Below are 16,564 nucleotides of genomic sequence, written 5' to 3'. Positions count from 1 at the left end.
AGAGTCAAAGAGATTGGACCAATGTGCAAAAAAAGTTTTCTCATCAGCCAGCATGGCCTTAAAATCTACGAATGCGACATGCCTTCTGGGGCGTTATATTCACGCACTTATGGACTCCGTGAAGCAGTTGGAACCAAAGATATCTGAAGAGGACAGGCAGAACTTCAGTGAGGTTCTAGCAGATACGCAGGCTGCCGCTCGTCAGGCATCACAGAGTGGTATGGATACGCCTGACTCTGTGGCAAGGGTCATGGGATCTTCTGTTGCCACCAGGAGGGCTGCTTGGCTGAAGACTTCAGAGTTTTCTCCTGATGTGTAGGCAACTTTGATAGATCTTCCTTTTGATGGTTCAGGTCTGTTTGGCAAGAAGGCAGACTCGGCCTTAGAAAGATTCAAGGAGTGTAAGACGACGGCTAGATCTCTGGTTCTGCAAACCAGAGGTTCTTTGAATAAGAAATTCTGAGGATTCAAAAGGTCTTCTTTCGCTCATACAAAGAGCAGCAGCAGCAAAAACGGCCCTGTAACAAAATCGGCCCCCAGGGGCTCAAAACTGTCCCCCAACCGTGCGGCGCACCGGGGGATTGCCCGGTGCCCGCTATGGCCAGTCCGGGCCTGGGGGCCGTGCTCGAGGTCATCAAGTCTGCGCTTCCTCCTCCTCCTCCTCTTCCCACCCCCTCCTGCCACAGCAAAGCAGCCCAAGATCCAACATTCTGGATCATGTTGGTCCTGTGGGGTGGTCGGCTTACTCATTTTCTACAAGATTGGGAATCGGTCACATCAGACCTTTGGGTTCTTAATCTTGTAGAGAATGGGTATGCTCTTCCCTTTCGGGAATTTCCCCCAAATTACCCTCTTTGTCAAGGATTTTGCACGGAGGACCACCTACTTCTCCTGCAGGAGGAAGTTCTGGCTTTACTCAGAAAAGGTGCAATAGAGGTGGTTCCGGAGCAGGAAAGGGGTCAGGGATGCTACTCCTGGTATTTCTTGATACCCAATCCTAGACCTCAGGATCTTGAACCTCTTTTTGAAGGAAGAGAAGTTGAAGATACTCTCCCTTGCGCAGGTTCTTCAAGCGCTGCAACAAGAGGACAGGATGGTGTTGATCGGCTTGCAGGATGCGTATTTCCACATTCCAATCCTGAAGTCGCACAGGAAGTATCTCTGATTTACGGTAGGATCGCAACATTACCAGTTTGCAGTTCTTTCATTTGGTCTTACTACTGCACCTTGGGTCTTCACCAAGGTGATGGCGGTGGTGGCAGCCCATCTCAGAAGGTCGGGGATACCAGTATTCCTTTATCTGGACGACTGGCTGATCAAAGCAGTCGCCAGAGAAGGTAATCCATCATCTGCAAATTACAATTCAGTTGTTGTACAGGTTGGTTTTCTCGATAAACGTGCCCAAATCTCACCTGGTGCCCTCTCAGTGCAACCTGTTCATAGGTGCGGTACTGGATACCACTGTGTGTCGGGCATTCCCTCCTCCACAAAGGATTCTCGACATACAGGAAATGATTCCTTTATTTTACAATGGAGCGCTCGTTCTCCTGAAGGTCCTTCGTCTGCTGGGTCTGATGGGTTCCTGTATTCTGTTGGTCAACCATGCATGCTGGCACATGAGGACTCTTCAGTGGTGTCTCCGCAGGCAGTGGTATCAGCACAATGGAGATCTCAGGGAGTCAATCAGGATCTCCAAAGAAGCTGCAGCGGATCTGTCTTGGTGGAGCATGTAGGGCAATCTGTCTCAAGGAAAGCCCCTCCATCGGTGGCCACAGTGATAACGGATGCATCCACTCTAGGGTGGGGTGCTCATCTGGGGGACCTGCAGATCAAGGGTCTTTGGACTCCAGAGGAAAGGTTGCTTCACATTAACCTTCTAGAATTACGGGCGATACGTTTGGCACTCAAGGCCTTCCTCCCTTCCCTTCGCAGTCAGTCGGTTCCATTCCTGACGGACAACACTACTGCGATGTGGTATGTCAACAAGCAGGGAGGAGTGGAGTCGCATTGTCTTTGCAGAGAGGCTCTGCGTCTTTGGTCCTGAGTTCAGGATCGTCAGATTTGTCTCATGGCAAGTCATCTGGCCGGAGTTCTGAATGTACGTGCAGACAATCTCAGTCGGCAGTTCTCAGCCGACCACGAGTGGAGGCTTCATCCGGAGGTAGTTCGTCACATCTTTCGGGCGTGGGGAACCCCTCAGGTGGACCTGTTTGCCACTCAGGAGAATGCTCACTGCCCATCATTCTGCAGTCTCAAGTATCCGATGCAGGGATCTCTGGGGGATGAGTTTCAGTTGAGTTGGGGCTCACAACTCCTTTACACATTACCTCCCATACCCTTTAATTCCTCGGGTTCTGAGGAAAGTTCGCTAAGACCGGGCCCAAGTCATATTGATAGCTCCGGATTGGCCAAGAAGGGTGTGGTACACGGATTTTCTCCACCTCTCCTCGTGCCCTCCGCTCCGTCTCCCTCTCAGTGCAGACCTTCTCTCACAATCACAGGGGCAGGTTCTACACCCCCACCTCCAGAGCTTATATCTTCATTTTTTGTTTCAATATATTTTATTAGTTTTACAAAACATGAATATAACATCGGTTGCCGACTCAAGCCATGACAATGCATTTGATCTCCACAAATCTATATTGCAATCACATGGTATCATTGTACTTCAGATATTACTTGTGTCTGAACAAGTGAAAGTGGGGTAAACTGGCGCGCGGCTGGTCACAGTGGTCTTGTGGTATGCTAAATGTCGTGGTTTCCACTCCCTACGACCGCTACTATGCAGCAGTCCCTGGGGGGATCCATCCCGTGGCGTGTGACACATCCCCGGTGCCGTGGTCTTATGTGGTAGTGTGGTGTCAACTGCGACCTCTGGCCGCGAGACCAGCGCGTCGTCCTTGCGTCACGGGGCTGACATAAGGCCCGTTGCCTTCTTATCACGTGGCCTAGATCCATTTGCCCAGCGTGTCTGTTGTCGTGTCAGAGACACCAGCGTGCATTCCCCTCTCACGAGTCGTCCGATGCGCACCCATCACTTTGCGGTCACGGTTGGGCGTGACAGTGTTACTGTATACATGTGTACGCACCTTCGACTGCTTGATCAGTGTGTCCATCAGTAGAACCGTCTCGGCTTCCAGAACCCAGTGCCGGTTATGTGGTCAGAGTAGCAAGGGAGGAAGAAGAGGGGAAGTTAAAACATAACAGGAGGAATGGGAAAGAAAGGGTGGGGGGGGGGAGTCAACTTGGAAATGTGTGTTGTGTGATAAGGTGAGAGCGTGTTAGTTTAATGGGCGCTGTAAGTGGCTGTTGCATGTGGTTTGTTCCAGCGTGTCTGTCCATGGATGGTCAACTCAGTGAACGGCTGGTGGGTCATGGCGCAGCGGGGGGCACAATCACGCCAGAGCTTATATCTTCATGCCTGGAGATTGAACGGGACAATCTGAATTCTTTTTCTCTCCCACCTCACGTGGTGGATGTTATTTTATCGGCCAGGCGGCACTCCACCAAGTCTATCTATTCTTATAGGTGGTACAGGTTTGTCTCATGGTGTGGGGAGAAGTCCATTGACCCCTTGAAGGCTCCCTTGTCCGACATTCTTCAGTTTGCACTCTCTTTGGCTCAGCAAGGATTTTCTGTAGTGACAGTGAAAGATTATCTCTCGGCTTTGTCGGCATTACTTTGCCTGCTGGACCAGCCGCCCTTATTCAAATCACCTATTGTTTTAAGGTTCTTAAAGGGTCTTATGAATAAATTTCCCCCCACTCCTTTTATTGTGCCTCAATGGGGCTTGAATCTTGTCCTTAATTTCTTAATGGGTTCACCCTTCAAGCCCTTGCACAGGTGTCCCTTGAGGTTGTTATCATTTAAAACGGTCTTTCTGATTGCGATTACCTCGGCAAGGAGGGTAAGTGAGCTTCAAGCTCTAAGTTCAAAACTCCTGTTCTTGACTATTCATGCTGAAAGAATGGTACTCAGGATCAGGGCTGTTTTTCTGCATAAGGTGGTAACTTCCTTCCATCTGGGGCAGTCCATTACCCTCCCTACCTTGTATCCTCCCCCTCACCCTTCCAAGGAGGAGGAGAGACTTCACCGTCTGGATCCTAAGAGAGGGGTGAGCTTCTACCTTGACAGAACCAGGGAGTTCCGAACTGATGACCAACTCTTCGTGGGTTTCGTTGGCTGCAGGAAAGGCAGAGCGGTGGACAAGCGCACGCTGTCTAGATGAATTGTCTTGTGTATCAAGATATGCTACTCCCTGGCCAGTAAGGAACCATCAGAAGATTTGAGAGCTCATTCTACTAGGGCAAAGTCGACTACATCTGCCTTGTCTAGGGGTGTTCCTGTAGAGGACATTTGTCGGCAACTTGGGCCTCCCTCCACACTTTTTCAAAGCATTACTGCTTGGACTCCGAGGTGAGGAGGAACGGCCATTTTGCTTGTTCTGTTCTCCAAGACTTTCTGGTATAGAAGGGTGGACACCCTCCTCCGGGAGTGGGACTGCTGTGGGAATCTATTCACAAGGTGAGGAATCCACTGGCAGATGTATCCATCAGAAGAACAAGTTACTTACCTTTGGTAACGCTTTTTCTGGTGGATACAGTATCTGCCTGTGGATTCCTCACTGACCCACCCTCCTCCCTGTTGTCCACCCTTGTATACCTATGATAGTTGCTATTGCTTTTGTGCATGTTGTTTTTAAGGCAATGTCTTGTTTCTTTTTGCTCTACTACATTGTCTTTACACTGTGTGTGTTACCTTGATTATTTTGTACTGTGTATATATACTGTTGTCGGTCTGTCCATGTGCCTCGAGGGCAGGGAAAAAAGGGCGGAACTGAGGTCATCATGCTGACGGGGTCCTATTATGGATTCAGTGACCTCAGCAGAATGCCGTGCTTCTGTGACATCGTCCACATCGCCGTGCGGAGCTACGAAATAATTTCCGAATGTTGCTGACGCAGGGGACATTCACAAGGTGAGTAATCCATCGGCAGATACTGTATCTACCAGAAAAAGCGTTACCGAAGGTAAGTAACTTGTTTTCCCGCCCTATGTGGCTAGAAACCAGCATGAAACCTTTGTCTCACTCACTAACTAGAGCTGCGGCTGCGCGCGGATGGAGTTGTTTCTTGAATATTAAATGAGCGCGAGCTACCTTCTCTTCTTCTTTTCAGGCCCGATCATTAAGTATTCAGTATCCCAGCAGCCACTGCTTTTCCCTTCAGACTGTTCTGTCAGGAGACTGGAACGAACTACAGCAACTTCTGGGATATCGAATACTTAATGACCAAGCAGAGGGAAGGCCAGGGCTGTGCCCCATCCCCCTCTTTTCATTCTCACAATATCCAAAATAGTGGTTAATTTGTAAATAATATGACTATCGGGACTCATGCAAGAGGCCGCTTGCATAAGCGTTCATGTGATCCTGGGTGATTAATGCATAAAGATTCAAGTGCTGAGGTGCCCGGTGTGATGAATGAAGCCTAGATGTATAGAGGGGCTACGTAAATGTGTTTGCTTTAAATTATAGTACAAAGCCTAGCCTGTATTTGCTTTAAATTATGGTACAAAGCATAGCCAATAGGTCTCGCTTTTGGGACCTTATAAGTATTTAGTTATACAGAGCAATATCCTTGGTGCAACAACATTAACTGTTGCATGGCTAATCACTTATAAGTTCCCAAATGTGAGACCTAATGGCTAAGCCAATGCTTGTTTTTTTATTTTGAAGGTTTTGTCACCCCTCCCGCCACCTCGCTGCCCCTCCACCCTAGTTCCCTACTAGCAGCTATTTAATTTCCCCTCATCATAGTCTGTCAAAAATCCCCCCCCCCCCCAACCCGGTCTCACCGCCGCGGTTCCAGCCACTACTGCCTTTGTCACACTCGGGTGGCACAAACAGTGCTCCAGCTCTATGTGGACAGTCTGCTTTACATGCACAGGCAACATATAAGTAAGTCAGTACTTGACAATTGGCTATAACCAATTTGACATACACTTTGTAAGGTTCAGAACACTGGAACTGAGGTCTGGTTAGCTGGTAGGACGCCTAAGTGCACTCTTAGAGTCGAAAAACCAGCAGCATCAGTACAATAATGTGGGGGTGAACATGCAAAAAGAGGCATTTCCTTACATCGGTAAACATTGAATATTTTGACTACAGTGTGTTGTGAAATGGCTCGGACTCTATTAAAATGTATGATGGCTGAGGTTGTGAATGAGTGCAATTCTGTGGAAGTATATAATATCAGTGAGGCTCCTTTGGCAGTGGAGCTCAACGATAGTGACTATGAAAATCCACTGATTCGAACAAAATCACATGCAATTCGACAAAGTAATACTCTATTGGTGGTTACAAGGGATGGGAATGACTTAAGTCTTCGTAGCAAAGAACGGAAGCAGTGATGTGAGAACGAATGAATCTTAGTCCAGTGATGCAGCCAGCAAGATTAAACCATTAACATCTATATGACTATTAATGTGAAGTGTTATTGAGACATGATATATGTGTACTTTGTCTAGTGATGCTTGTCTGAGAGAGAACATATTGATTATTAAAGTGTTTACCATGCAGACCCTTTTTTGTTCAGTGCTCTCACTGATTGTCATTCCTTCTCAGGTACAGAACAGGCTACTTTCTCTGAACAGTGTGTGGCTCGCCTTCCAGCAGAGCATCATTGACAGCGATGGGATGTTGAATAAATCCAAAGAGAAGTTTAAGATTGGCCTCATCCAATCTGCAGAGGAGTTCAAGAAAAAAGCTCATACCATAATGGAAGAGTTTTCAACCAATGGTGAGCCAGTCTAGTGATGTGATAATGCATATCAAGCCCTGTAGTCAAACACCCACCGGAGATGAAACCAAGTCTCCCATTGATTCTGGTCAGGAGGAAAGAGATAAGTAGAATCCAATTTGTGCCAAACAAAACAGTGGGGTTCTATGAACCCTTAAACTTAAATACATGCATCTTGGAGAAATATTATCACTTATTTCTTCAGCCCTCTTCTCATCCAGGGGATACTCATCAATAGTCATACTCTATGAATAATCCCCGCCCATGTGCAGGATCCCGGAGCATATAGAAAATACATATAAATATATATGTATATATATGTGGAATCATATTTGCAGTCTAAAACATTTCCTAACTGGCAAAATTTGCCGCAAAATTACATAAAATAGCATACATACAGTAGTACTCTTCCAAACCCTAAGGAAGAAAGAGAGCAGAAAACATTTGTATACAACAATGCTTTATTGCCATAGGAAAAACCTGTAATTGCAGGCATTTGCCAGTAGGCTGCAGTAGAGTATAAAGCAAACAAAGAAAACTGACACCTTGCCTTTAAGGCATTAGAGTAGGGGTACCGTGCCTTTAAGACCTGAAAGCAATCCCCTGCTCCCATGGTGCACCACAGGTGACAGTTGGGTCAGTTCATTTTTCCGGCTCCTTCTGTGAGGATCCTGGAGCTTGAGCTCTTCAGTTTTCAACTGACATAGTTTTTTTGAGAGAGTTTTCTCTTATATTTTGACATTTTTTAAATAAATAAGGCTTCTGATTTATTTTTCTGTGGTAACCCACAAGAATTTCCTGTCAGAATGCCTGCTCTGTTCCGGAAATGTCCTTCTTGTGACAAAAAGATGGCTCTGACTGACCCACATTCTGTGTGTATTGTGTGCCTTCCATCTACACACATTCCTGATCAGTACCATCACTGTAAAAAATTTAAAAGTCGGACTCTTCGCGACAGGGAGAAGATTCGACTTCATGCCATGCAGGAGATGGACAAAAGTCACCAGGTGGGTGCTTCCACAGCCCCTAGATCTTCTCCTACAAGCAAGCACGGCCCAAAACGGCATCATTCCACTTCTCCTGTCCCCAGAAAGAGGAATGAAGGTCGAAGAACTCAGTCGAGGTCGCCGTCGAAAAGGCCCAGATCATCTTCACGACGTCGAAGATCTCCGCCGCAGTCAAGTAAGTCGGCGTCGAGGCGCCATACTTCGGGCTCGAAGTCCATGGCTGCTACTACATCTAAGTCTCCGTCGACGTCGAGGCTTCCGTCGACGTCGAGACACTCTCCCCCGCCCCAGAGGGGATCGGCATCGAGAGCTAGGACGGCATCTAGGTCGCCGCTGACTAGTGGGCCGCCGTCGAGAGGGACTGTCAGATCCCATCCTTCGACGTCAAGGAGGTCGACGCCGAGGCGACGCCAGGAAAGGTCGCCGTCGACGCGACGTCGAGGAAGGTCATCGTCGACACGGCGTCGCGAGTCGTCGTCGATACGACGTCACGTCGAGGTTCTCAGTCGAGCCTTTCTCGACGTGATCGATCACCGTCGCAAGCATCAAGACACCGCTCGATGCCACTAGTCACCCAGACGTCTTCGACGTCGAGGCTTTCGCCGTCGAGGGATAAAGTGACGGTAGTGGCGGAGTCCTCTGGTTCTAAGACTTCAGGAGGCAAATCATCATCTCCTGGCTTGAACATCGTGCAGGTCTCTCCAGAATCTTCGCCCAGATCTGCGGGCAGCTTGGTGTCTCAACATCCTCAAGGGGCTGTATCTGGACAGAGTAGTCCGGGCTCGGATTACTCCCGTACATATTCCCCGTCTAAGGCAAGAACACCGGCCAGACCATCTAGATCTCCTCGGAGTCCCAGGATTTCACCCAGGCCAAGATCTCGAGCCAGATCACGTTCTCCAGTGCGGCCAAGAACACCTGTCAGACCAAGATCTCCAATCCGGCCAAGACCGAGGTCTCCATCAAGACATCACTCTAGGTCCAGGGACAGTCACAGCAGGAATCGTGACAGGTCCCATAAGAGGCGGCATACAAGATCTTCCACAAGGTCGTCCTCGTCTAGGTCGTCTTACCGAGATTACTCTCCAACCTTCTCCTCTACGCCTCCTTCCTGAGTCTCTCCAATTGATGACCTCGCGACTTTCTCCGATGTGCTGGGCAGGGGAGCAAAAAAGCTGAATATTACGCTGCACACTCCAGTGGTTCCCACTTCTGTGATTTTTGATACCCTCTGTCATCGCACAGCGCCCAGGCCTCTACTGCCCCTGGTCCCCAGCCTCCTAGAACCGGCTATGGCTACTTTCCTCACACCAGCAGTGGTGGGATCTGTTCCATCTCGGATAGCCAAGAAGTACCTGGCCCCTGCAGAGGATCCCTTGTTCCTCAGATCGGATCCTCCTGCGGATTCCATCATTGTGGCGGCTGCCATGAAGTCCCATGCAGGCTCTACTTCTTCCTCAGTACCACCTGAAAAAGATAGTAAACTTATGGACTCGTTTGGTAGGAAGGTATGCAACACCTCTTCTTCCTTTATGAAGGTGGCTAGCGCCTTTGGCTGGCTTGGAAGGTAAGACAGGTCCCTTTGGGACTCCCTGACTCGCTTTACAGACAAGCTCCCCAAGGAAGATCGCCAAGATTTTCTGGAGACTATACATGAGGGAGGCCTAGTAGCCAATCAAGTTATTAGCCCCGCAGTGGATGCCTCTGACCTTGCGGCTCATGGCTATTCAAGTGGTATTTGTTCCCGTCGTTCGGCCTGGCTCCGCCTGACTGGGCTCAAGCCAGATGCCCAGAAGAAGATTTTGAATTTGCCCTTCAATGGGAAATCTCTGTTTGGTCCACACACGGACGACGAAATGCCCAAAATAAAAGCAGAAATGGACACGTCAAAGCTGTGGGATTAGAAAAGCGCAAGGAGTTCAAGAAACGCTTTCGCCAAGGAGACAGGAGGTCTTTCCAACAGAGGCTTCAAACCCCTCAGTGGCAATCCCAGTCTCAGCAGAAGACGCAGTTCCAGCAGCGTCGTCCTGGCAGAGGAAGAGGTGGTAATAACAAACAGCAGTCCTCCTCAAAGCAACCTCCTAAGCCCTGAGCCATTGCTTCCTCCACGTCTGTTCGCCACTCCGGTGGGAGGGAGTGTTTCTCATCATCTGGCAGAGTGGGAATCCATTACAAAAGACAGATGGGTGCTGAATATTGTGCAGCATGGTTACTTGCTGAGGTTCAAATCTCCTCCTCCGCAAGTCCTCCTCCAATCGCAACATCTTCCACGTTACAAGAGTCAATTGCTACAAGACGAAGTCTCCGTCCTTCTAGAGAAGATGGCCATAGAGGAGGTTCCCTCAACTCACAAAAATCAAGGAGTGTACTCCCGATATTTCTTGGTTCAAAAACGAGGAACTGTCAAAGAATATAGGCCCATTCTAGATCTTCGAAGGCCGGTCTAGACCCTTCCCTTCCTTCCAATTTCCGACCCATTTCTCTTCTTCCCTACCTCGGCAAGATCCTTGAAGCCCATGTCACTTCCTGCCTCTCCACTTATATAGAGGAGAGTGGCCTTCTTGCATCCCACCAAGCAGGATTCCGCCCGGGCCACTCCACGGAGATGGTGGTCCTCGCAGTCTTGGACGAGCTCAAAGGGAAAGCCGACTCCAATCTCCCCCAAGCCTTGGTCCTCCTCGATCTGTCCGCTGCGTTTGACACGGTTGATCATTCCATCCTTCTCGACCGTGTCAGCGCAGCGGGCATTCGGGGTGCGGCCTTTTCCTGGCTGGCGTCCTTCCTTCGGGACAGGTCCCAGGCAGTTCATTTCCCCGGCTTTTCTGCTCCACCCGCTCAGTCACTTGTGGCGTTCCCCAAGGCTCTTCTCTTTCCCCTCTTCTTTTCAATCTCTATATTCATCCCCTCATCACCTCTCTTCTTGAGCTGGGGGTCTCTGTGTACAACTATGCAGATGACCTCCAGCTCGTCTTTGATCTTTCTTCTACTCCTGATTCCCTTTCCAAGTTCTGTTCCACTTTAATTTTCATTTCTGACTGGATGAGCGCCAACCATCTGAAGCTCAATCCAGATAAGACAAAACTTGTTCTCACTGGTGGTCCCTCCAATCCTTGGTCCCCTGCACACTGGCCCCCTTCTTTTGGTCCCCCCCTGGTGCCTGCTTCCTCTGTCCGCACTCTTGGGATTAAGGTCAGTCATGACCTATCAATGCACAATCAGATCAGTTCCGTGGTGTCTTCTTGTTTCCTTTCTCTTCGTTTAATTCGGAAAATTTCACGCTTTTTTTCTACCGATGCACTTAAATCCATAGTCATGGCCCTTGTCATCTCCCGCCTTGACTATGGGAATAGCCTGTACGTGGGCATACCTGCTTACGAATGCCGCCGTCTACAGGCCATCCAAAATCAAGCTGCTCGTCTCATCCTTTCCTTCCCTAAATCTTCTCACATCACCCCGGTTCTCAAATCACTTTACTGGCTCCCTGTTCGCTTCAGATCCTTTTTCAAACTGGCCTGTCTAGCTTTTCGGGCTCATTCTCGCTCTGCCCCCCTGTTCATCACCTGTCTTGTTTCTTCTCATGTCCCTGTCCGCACTCTTCGCTCCTCTTCTCTTTCTCTTCTTCATATCCCTCGCTTCGTAAATCCAGAACAGGGGGCACTCGATTCTCAGTCCTGGCCCCCCAGTTCCTCTTTCCATCCGCTCCATTCCCATCTACACTCACTTCCGCAAAGCTCTTAAAACCTTTCTTTTCTCTCAGGCATTCCCCTCTTAAATCTCCTTGGGTCCCCTCTGTTGAGTTCTGATCAGGTCCCCAGCGCCAGGAAGCCGCTCGGCCATCGTGCGCTTTATTAAATATTTTATTCATTCATTCATTCATTCATTCATTCATTCATTCATTCATTCATTCATAAACAAATTCATATGAAAAGAAAAGTTTTGTATGCTCGCCCTGCACCAGATCTTCCCACATCTTCATCAGGGAGACTGGATGTGTGCCATCGACTTGCAGGACGCCTACTTCCACATACCAGTGTCAGTCAAGCATCGGAAGTTTCTAAGGTTTCAGATCGGTTGTCGTCACTACCAATATCGAGTGCTGCCGTTTGGCCTGAAATCTGCGCCTCGGACATTCTCCAAATGCATGGCGGTGGTGGCTGCTTTTCTCCGCAAAAGAAAGATCTTCGTCTATCCATATCTAGACGATTGGCTGTTGAAGAGCTTCACCCCGTCGCTGCTTCAGAACAATCTGTTGTTCTGCCTCAAACTGATGGACTCGTTGGATCTTCACGTCAATCTGAAAAAATCAGTTCTCAACCCTTCCCAGCGGATCCACTACCTGGGTGCTTCTCTGGACTCACTACAGGCAAGCGTGTGTCCTTCAGAGGAGAGGTTGTCATCTATGCTCCTGAAGGGTCGCCTTCTTCTAGACAATCAGGCCCCCACAGCCAGACAAGTGTCCTCTCTTCTGGGATCGATGGCTTCATGCATTTACATCGTGCCCAATGCTCGCCTTCACTTGAGACCTCTACAACAAGTCCTCGAAGATCAGTGGTCTCAGAGATCGGATCAGTGGGAAGACCGGGTCTTGCTTCCTCAAGAAGCCAGGGACTCGATCAGATGGTGGTTGAAACGATCCAATCTCCTCCGAGGAGTGCCATTCCATCGTCCTCCTCCATCTCAGTCAATTGTCACGGATGCCTCCCTTCAAGGCTGGGGTGCTCACATGGACCGACTCCAAGTTCAAGGCCTATGGTCCGAGGTAGAGCAAGGCTACCATATCAACTTCCTGGAGCTTCGAGCAGTTCATCTTGCTCTCAAGTCTCTTTATCCTTCTCTGCGCACCAACCACCTCCAGGTTCAGACGGACAACACGACAACTATGTTCTATCTGAACAAACAGGGAGGCACGAGGTCAAGAGTCTTGTCTCTGGAAGCACAAGCCATCTGGCATTGGCTCCTAGCAAGAGGCCTGTCCATCGTGGCAGTTCATCTACCAGGAATTCAAAACGTACAAGCAGACTGCCTCAGCAGAATCTTCGTAGAAGCGCAGGATTGGGTGCTCAACGAGGAAGTGGCTCAAGAGGTTTTTCGGTGTTGGGGCGTACCGGACGTAGACCTGTTCGCAGACGCGGCCAATACAAAATGCCCCGTCTTCGCGTCCAGGTTCCCCCAACAGGGATCACTGGGGAATGGTCTTTTGATCAGCAGGTCGCAGACGTTACTCTACGCCTTTCCTCCCCTGCCTCTAATCCCGGAGGTGATCCAGAAGTTCTACAGGACCAACACCAGAATGATCCTCATAGCACCAGAGTGGCCACGCCAGTGGTGGTACCCCGATCTTCTACAGATGTCGGAGGTTCCTCACCGGCGCCTACCATGCCATCCAGACTTGTTGACCAAAGACCAGGGGAAGGTGTTTCACCCCAACCTTCCTACCCTTCGCTTGACTGCATGGCTCCTGAGGTCATCCAGTATGGACATTTAGACCTCCCAGCAGACTGCATGATTATTCTTAAAGAATCAAAGCGACCCTCCACTAGGAAGTCCTACGCTTTCAAGTGGAAGAGGTTCTTCTTATGGTGTCATGAGCACTCTCTTGACCCGGTACATGGCCAAGAGCAGGTGATTCTTCCATATCTATTGCATTTAGCGAGATCAGGCCTGAAATACCCCTCCATCAGGGTTCATTTAGCTGCAGTCACAGCATATAGGAAGTCTCCTAATCAGACATCTTTCTTCCTTATGCCTGTAGTTAAAGATTTCCTAGAAGGTCTGAAAAAAGTCTTTCCTGGGAGCTTAATATTGTCCTGACTAAGCTGATGAGTGCTCCTTTCGAGCCTATACATAAGGCCTCTTTGCAGCACTTGACCTGGAAAGATACCTTTTTAGTGGCGATTATCTCTGCCCGTAGGGTCAGTGAAATCCAGTCCTTGTGTTGCAAGGAACCTTACACAGTTTTGCTTGCCAATAGGGTGGTCTTAAGAACGCACCCAAGTTTCCTGCCTAAGGTAGTTTCAGACTTTCATATCAACCAGTCTATTACCTTACCTACCTTTTTTCCTAATCCTTCCACTCCCCCGGAGAGGTCATTACACTCTCTGGATCTCCGGAGGGTCCTAAAGTTCTACTTGTCAAAAACCCTGGCTCTGAGAAAGTCTGACCGGCTTTTTGTTAATTATGGCAGTACTAATACTGGCCTGTCAGCTTCTAAAAGGTCCATTTCTCGCTGGATTGTCTCCTGTATAGCTTTAGCTTATCAACTAGCTAACAAGAACTTACAGGGTAAACCACATGCACATTCTACTAGAGGGAAAGCTTCCACTACAGCTCTCCTTCGTAATGTTCCTATTTCTGAAATTTGTAAAGCGGCAACTTGGCGGTCTGTCCATACCTTTACCCGTCATTATTGCCTGGACTCAGATACTCAGGCCGATGCCAGAGTAGGGCAGGCCTCTTTGAGGAATTTATTTGCATAAGATGTATTTGCAATATATGTCTTAGTCATTCTGTGAAGTTTTTATACTTCTTGCTCGTCCGCGAGACTTTGGGTATGAGCTTGCTAATCTATTCATAGATTAGGACTATTGATGAGTATCCCCTGGATGAGAAGGATTAGTTACTTACCTGTAATCCTAGTTCTCATCCAGGGGTATACTCATCAAAGTCATAAGCTCCCGCCCACCTCCCCGGACGAGCAGAGTTACAAAGTTATGAGATTTTTTATTGTGGATCTCCTCAGGTGTTATGCACCTCCAAAAAGAACTGACCCAACTGTCACCTGTGGTGCACCATGGGAGCAGGGGATTGCCTTCAGGTCTTAAAGGCACGGTACCCCTACTCTAATGCCTTAAAGGCAAGGTGTCAGTTTTCTTTGTTTGCTTTATACTCTACTGCAGCCTACTGGCAAATGCCTGCAATTACAGGTTTTTCCTATGGCAATAAAGCATTGTTGTATACAAATGTTTTCTGCCCTCTTTCTTCCTTAGGGTTTGGAAGAGTACTACTGTATGTATGCTAATTTATGTAATTTTGCGGCAAATTTTGCCAGTTGGGAAATGTTTTAGGCTGCAAATATGTTTTCACATATATATACATATATATTTATATGTATTTTCTATATGCTCCGGTATCCCGCACATGGGCGGGGATTATTCATAGATTATGACTTTGGTGAGTATACCCCTGGATGAGAACTAGGATTACAGGTAAGTAACTAATCCTTACTGCACACACCATGCCTGCTACTTCTTCTCAACAGGTTGGGAACATATGCTTCTGCAGATGGGGATAGAACAGATGTCCTACAGAAATCTTTTGTTTTGCAGCATTAGATCTTTCGTAGATTCACATGCTTGAATAATATAGCAGGCTGGTAACCCTCTGTGCTCACGCCATCACATTGAAAATCCCATAGACCACACAAGACCAGTCCATTTCTTGTGTGACCCAAACTTCAACCAATCACATAGCAGCACTCTCATCTCTTCACTTGGCAGATGCTTAAAACTACCAGATTTTCTACTGCACATTCAGGGATATGGTACACACTGTTGAGCTCTGCTCCATTTAACTTTTCTTTTTTTTGTCTTCTTTTCACCCCAGCTGTTGCAATCCAAGGTGGCACCTTGGAACTGACCTCACACCTGATGCACAGACAGTGTCCCAGCCGCACCAGTCTGGGCTTAACACCCATATGTTTTTGTGCTTGGTGCAAACATAGGGCTGATCCGTCTCCAAATCTGACATACCACTCCACCTTAGAAAGTCTGTCCAGAAAGTATTTGCTCTACCTGGGGTACAGCCCAAGTCCATCCTGCATGTCCAGCGCACATCTTTAGGTCAATCCTTCGGAAGGGGAGCTACTGTATCTAGCAAGTGTCTGCAGATCTCCCTTTTTGCAAGAAGCATCAAATGGAAAACAAACCCCTCCGCAACCTGCCCAAACGGTTAAGTGACTCCCATCATCACCAGAATGGGACTCATCTCAAATCCTGAGTCAATCCTGAGTCCCAGGATATCCGCTAAAATATTGCTCACATTGTTTGAGAATCCACTAATTGAAGGACAAGTGGCAAACTCGTCATGTGCTTCAGGATGACTGCATCTTTTACGTTTTGGAATCGAGGAATGCACAAAACTTGCAAATCTCTGAGGTGTCCAGTATAATCTATTAATAGTATAAAAAGGATTCTTTTTTTAGATTGGTTGGCTTGACAATAGAATATAACAATTAAAAAAAGATGTGCCATAAATTTGGGAGGTTGGACTCTGGAATTACTCCCTTCAAGTCCCATACAGTACCTCAGGGTAGAAGCCCTTGCACTGTGAAGAGATCCCCCAACTGGTTATCCCGGCCTCCCTCAAAGGGAGACTCAGCCTATCCAACAAACATTCTGGAGTGCCTGGAGAATCTCAAACAGGGGAGAAATCAGAATAGTACATAATGCCCAAAATCTTCCTAACCCTTTACCAGAGGCAAAGTGCAGCTTTTGATAATTTGAGGCGAACTTTCTTAAAAAAACTCGGGAGCTTCAAATTTGTATCAGAAGCTTGGCACCATTTCTGATAGTATCCAACCTGATGTTGAACTAACCAGTGTCCAAGAAGCATCCTACAGTTCTTAAGTTGGAAAGCTATGCATAAGCAGATTAAATCTGGTAATGCATGTAACCCCATTCTTCAAACTCCTCCTCAATTTTTTCTAAGAGAGCCTATCTCCCCCTGAAGCTCAGATAAAACTAGTTATTTTACCCTGTATTTT

General features: G+C 48.0%; 1 protein-coding gene across 1 annotated transcript in view; it reads left to right on the top strand.

Moving 5' to 3' along the window:
- DNAH2 (dynein axonemal heavy chain 2) overlaps positions 1 to 16,564 on the top strand; it is a 2,538,822-nt gene that overhangs the window by 804,223 nt on the left and 1,718,035 nt on the right. The window contains exon 23 of the mRNA XM_086946066.1: positions 6,622 to 6,796. Coding sequence (XP_086802192.1) covers positions 6,622 to 6,796 — 175 coding nt within the window. The remainder of the gene's footprint in view (positions 1 to 6,621; positions 6,797 to 16,564) is intronic.

This window comes from Lissotriton vulgaris, chromosome 12 (genome assembly GCF_964263255.1).
Source record: "Lissotriton vulgaris chromosome 12, aLisVul1.2, whole genome shotgun sequence".
Taxonomy (NCBI): domain Eukaryota; kingdom Metazoa; phylum Chordata; class Amphibia; order Caudata; family Salamandridae; genus Lissotriton; species Lissotriton vulgaris.
This window is presented reverse-complemented; position numbering and strand designations above follow the sequence as displayed.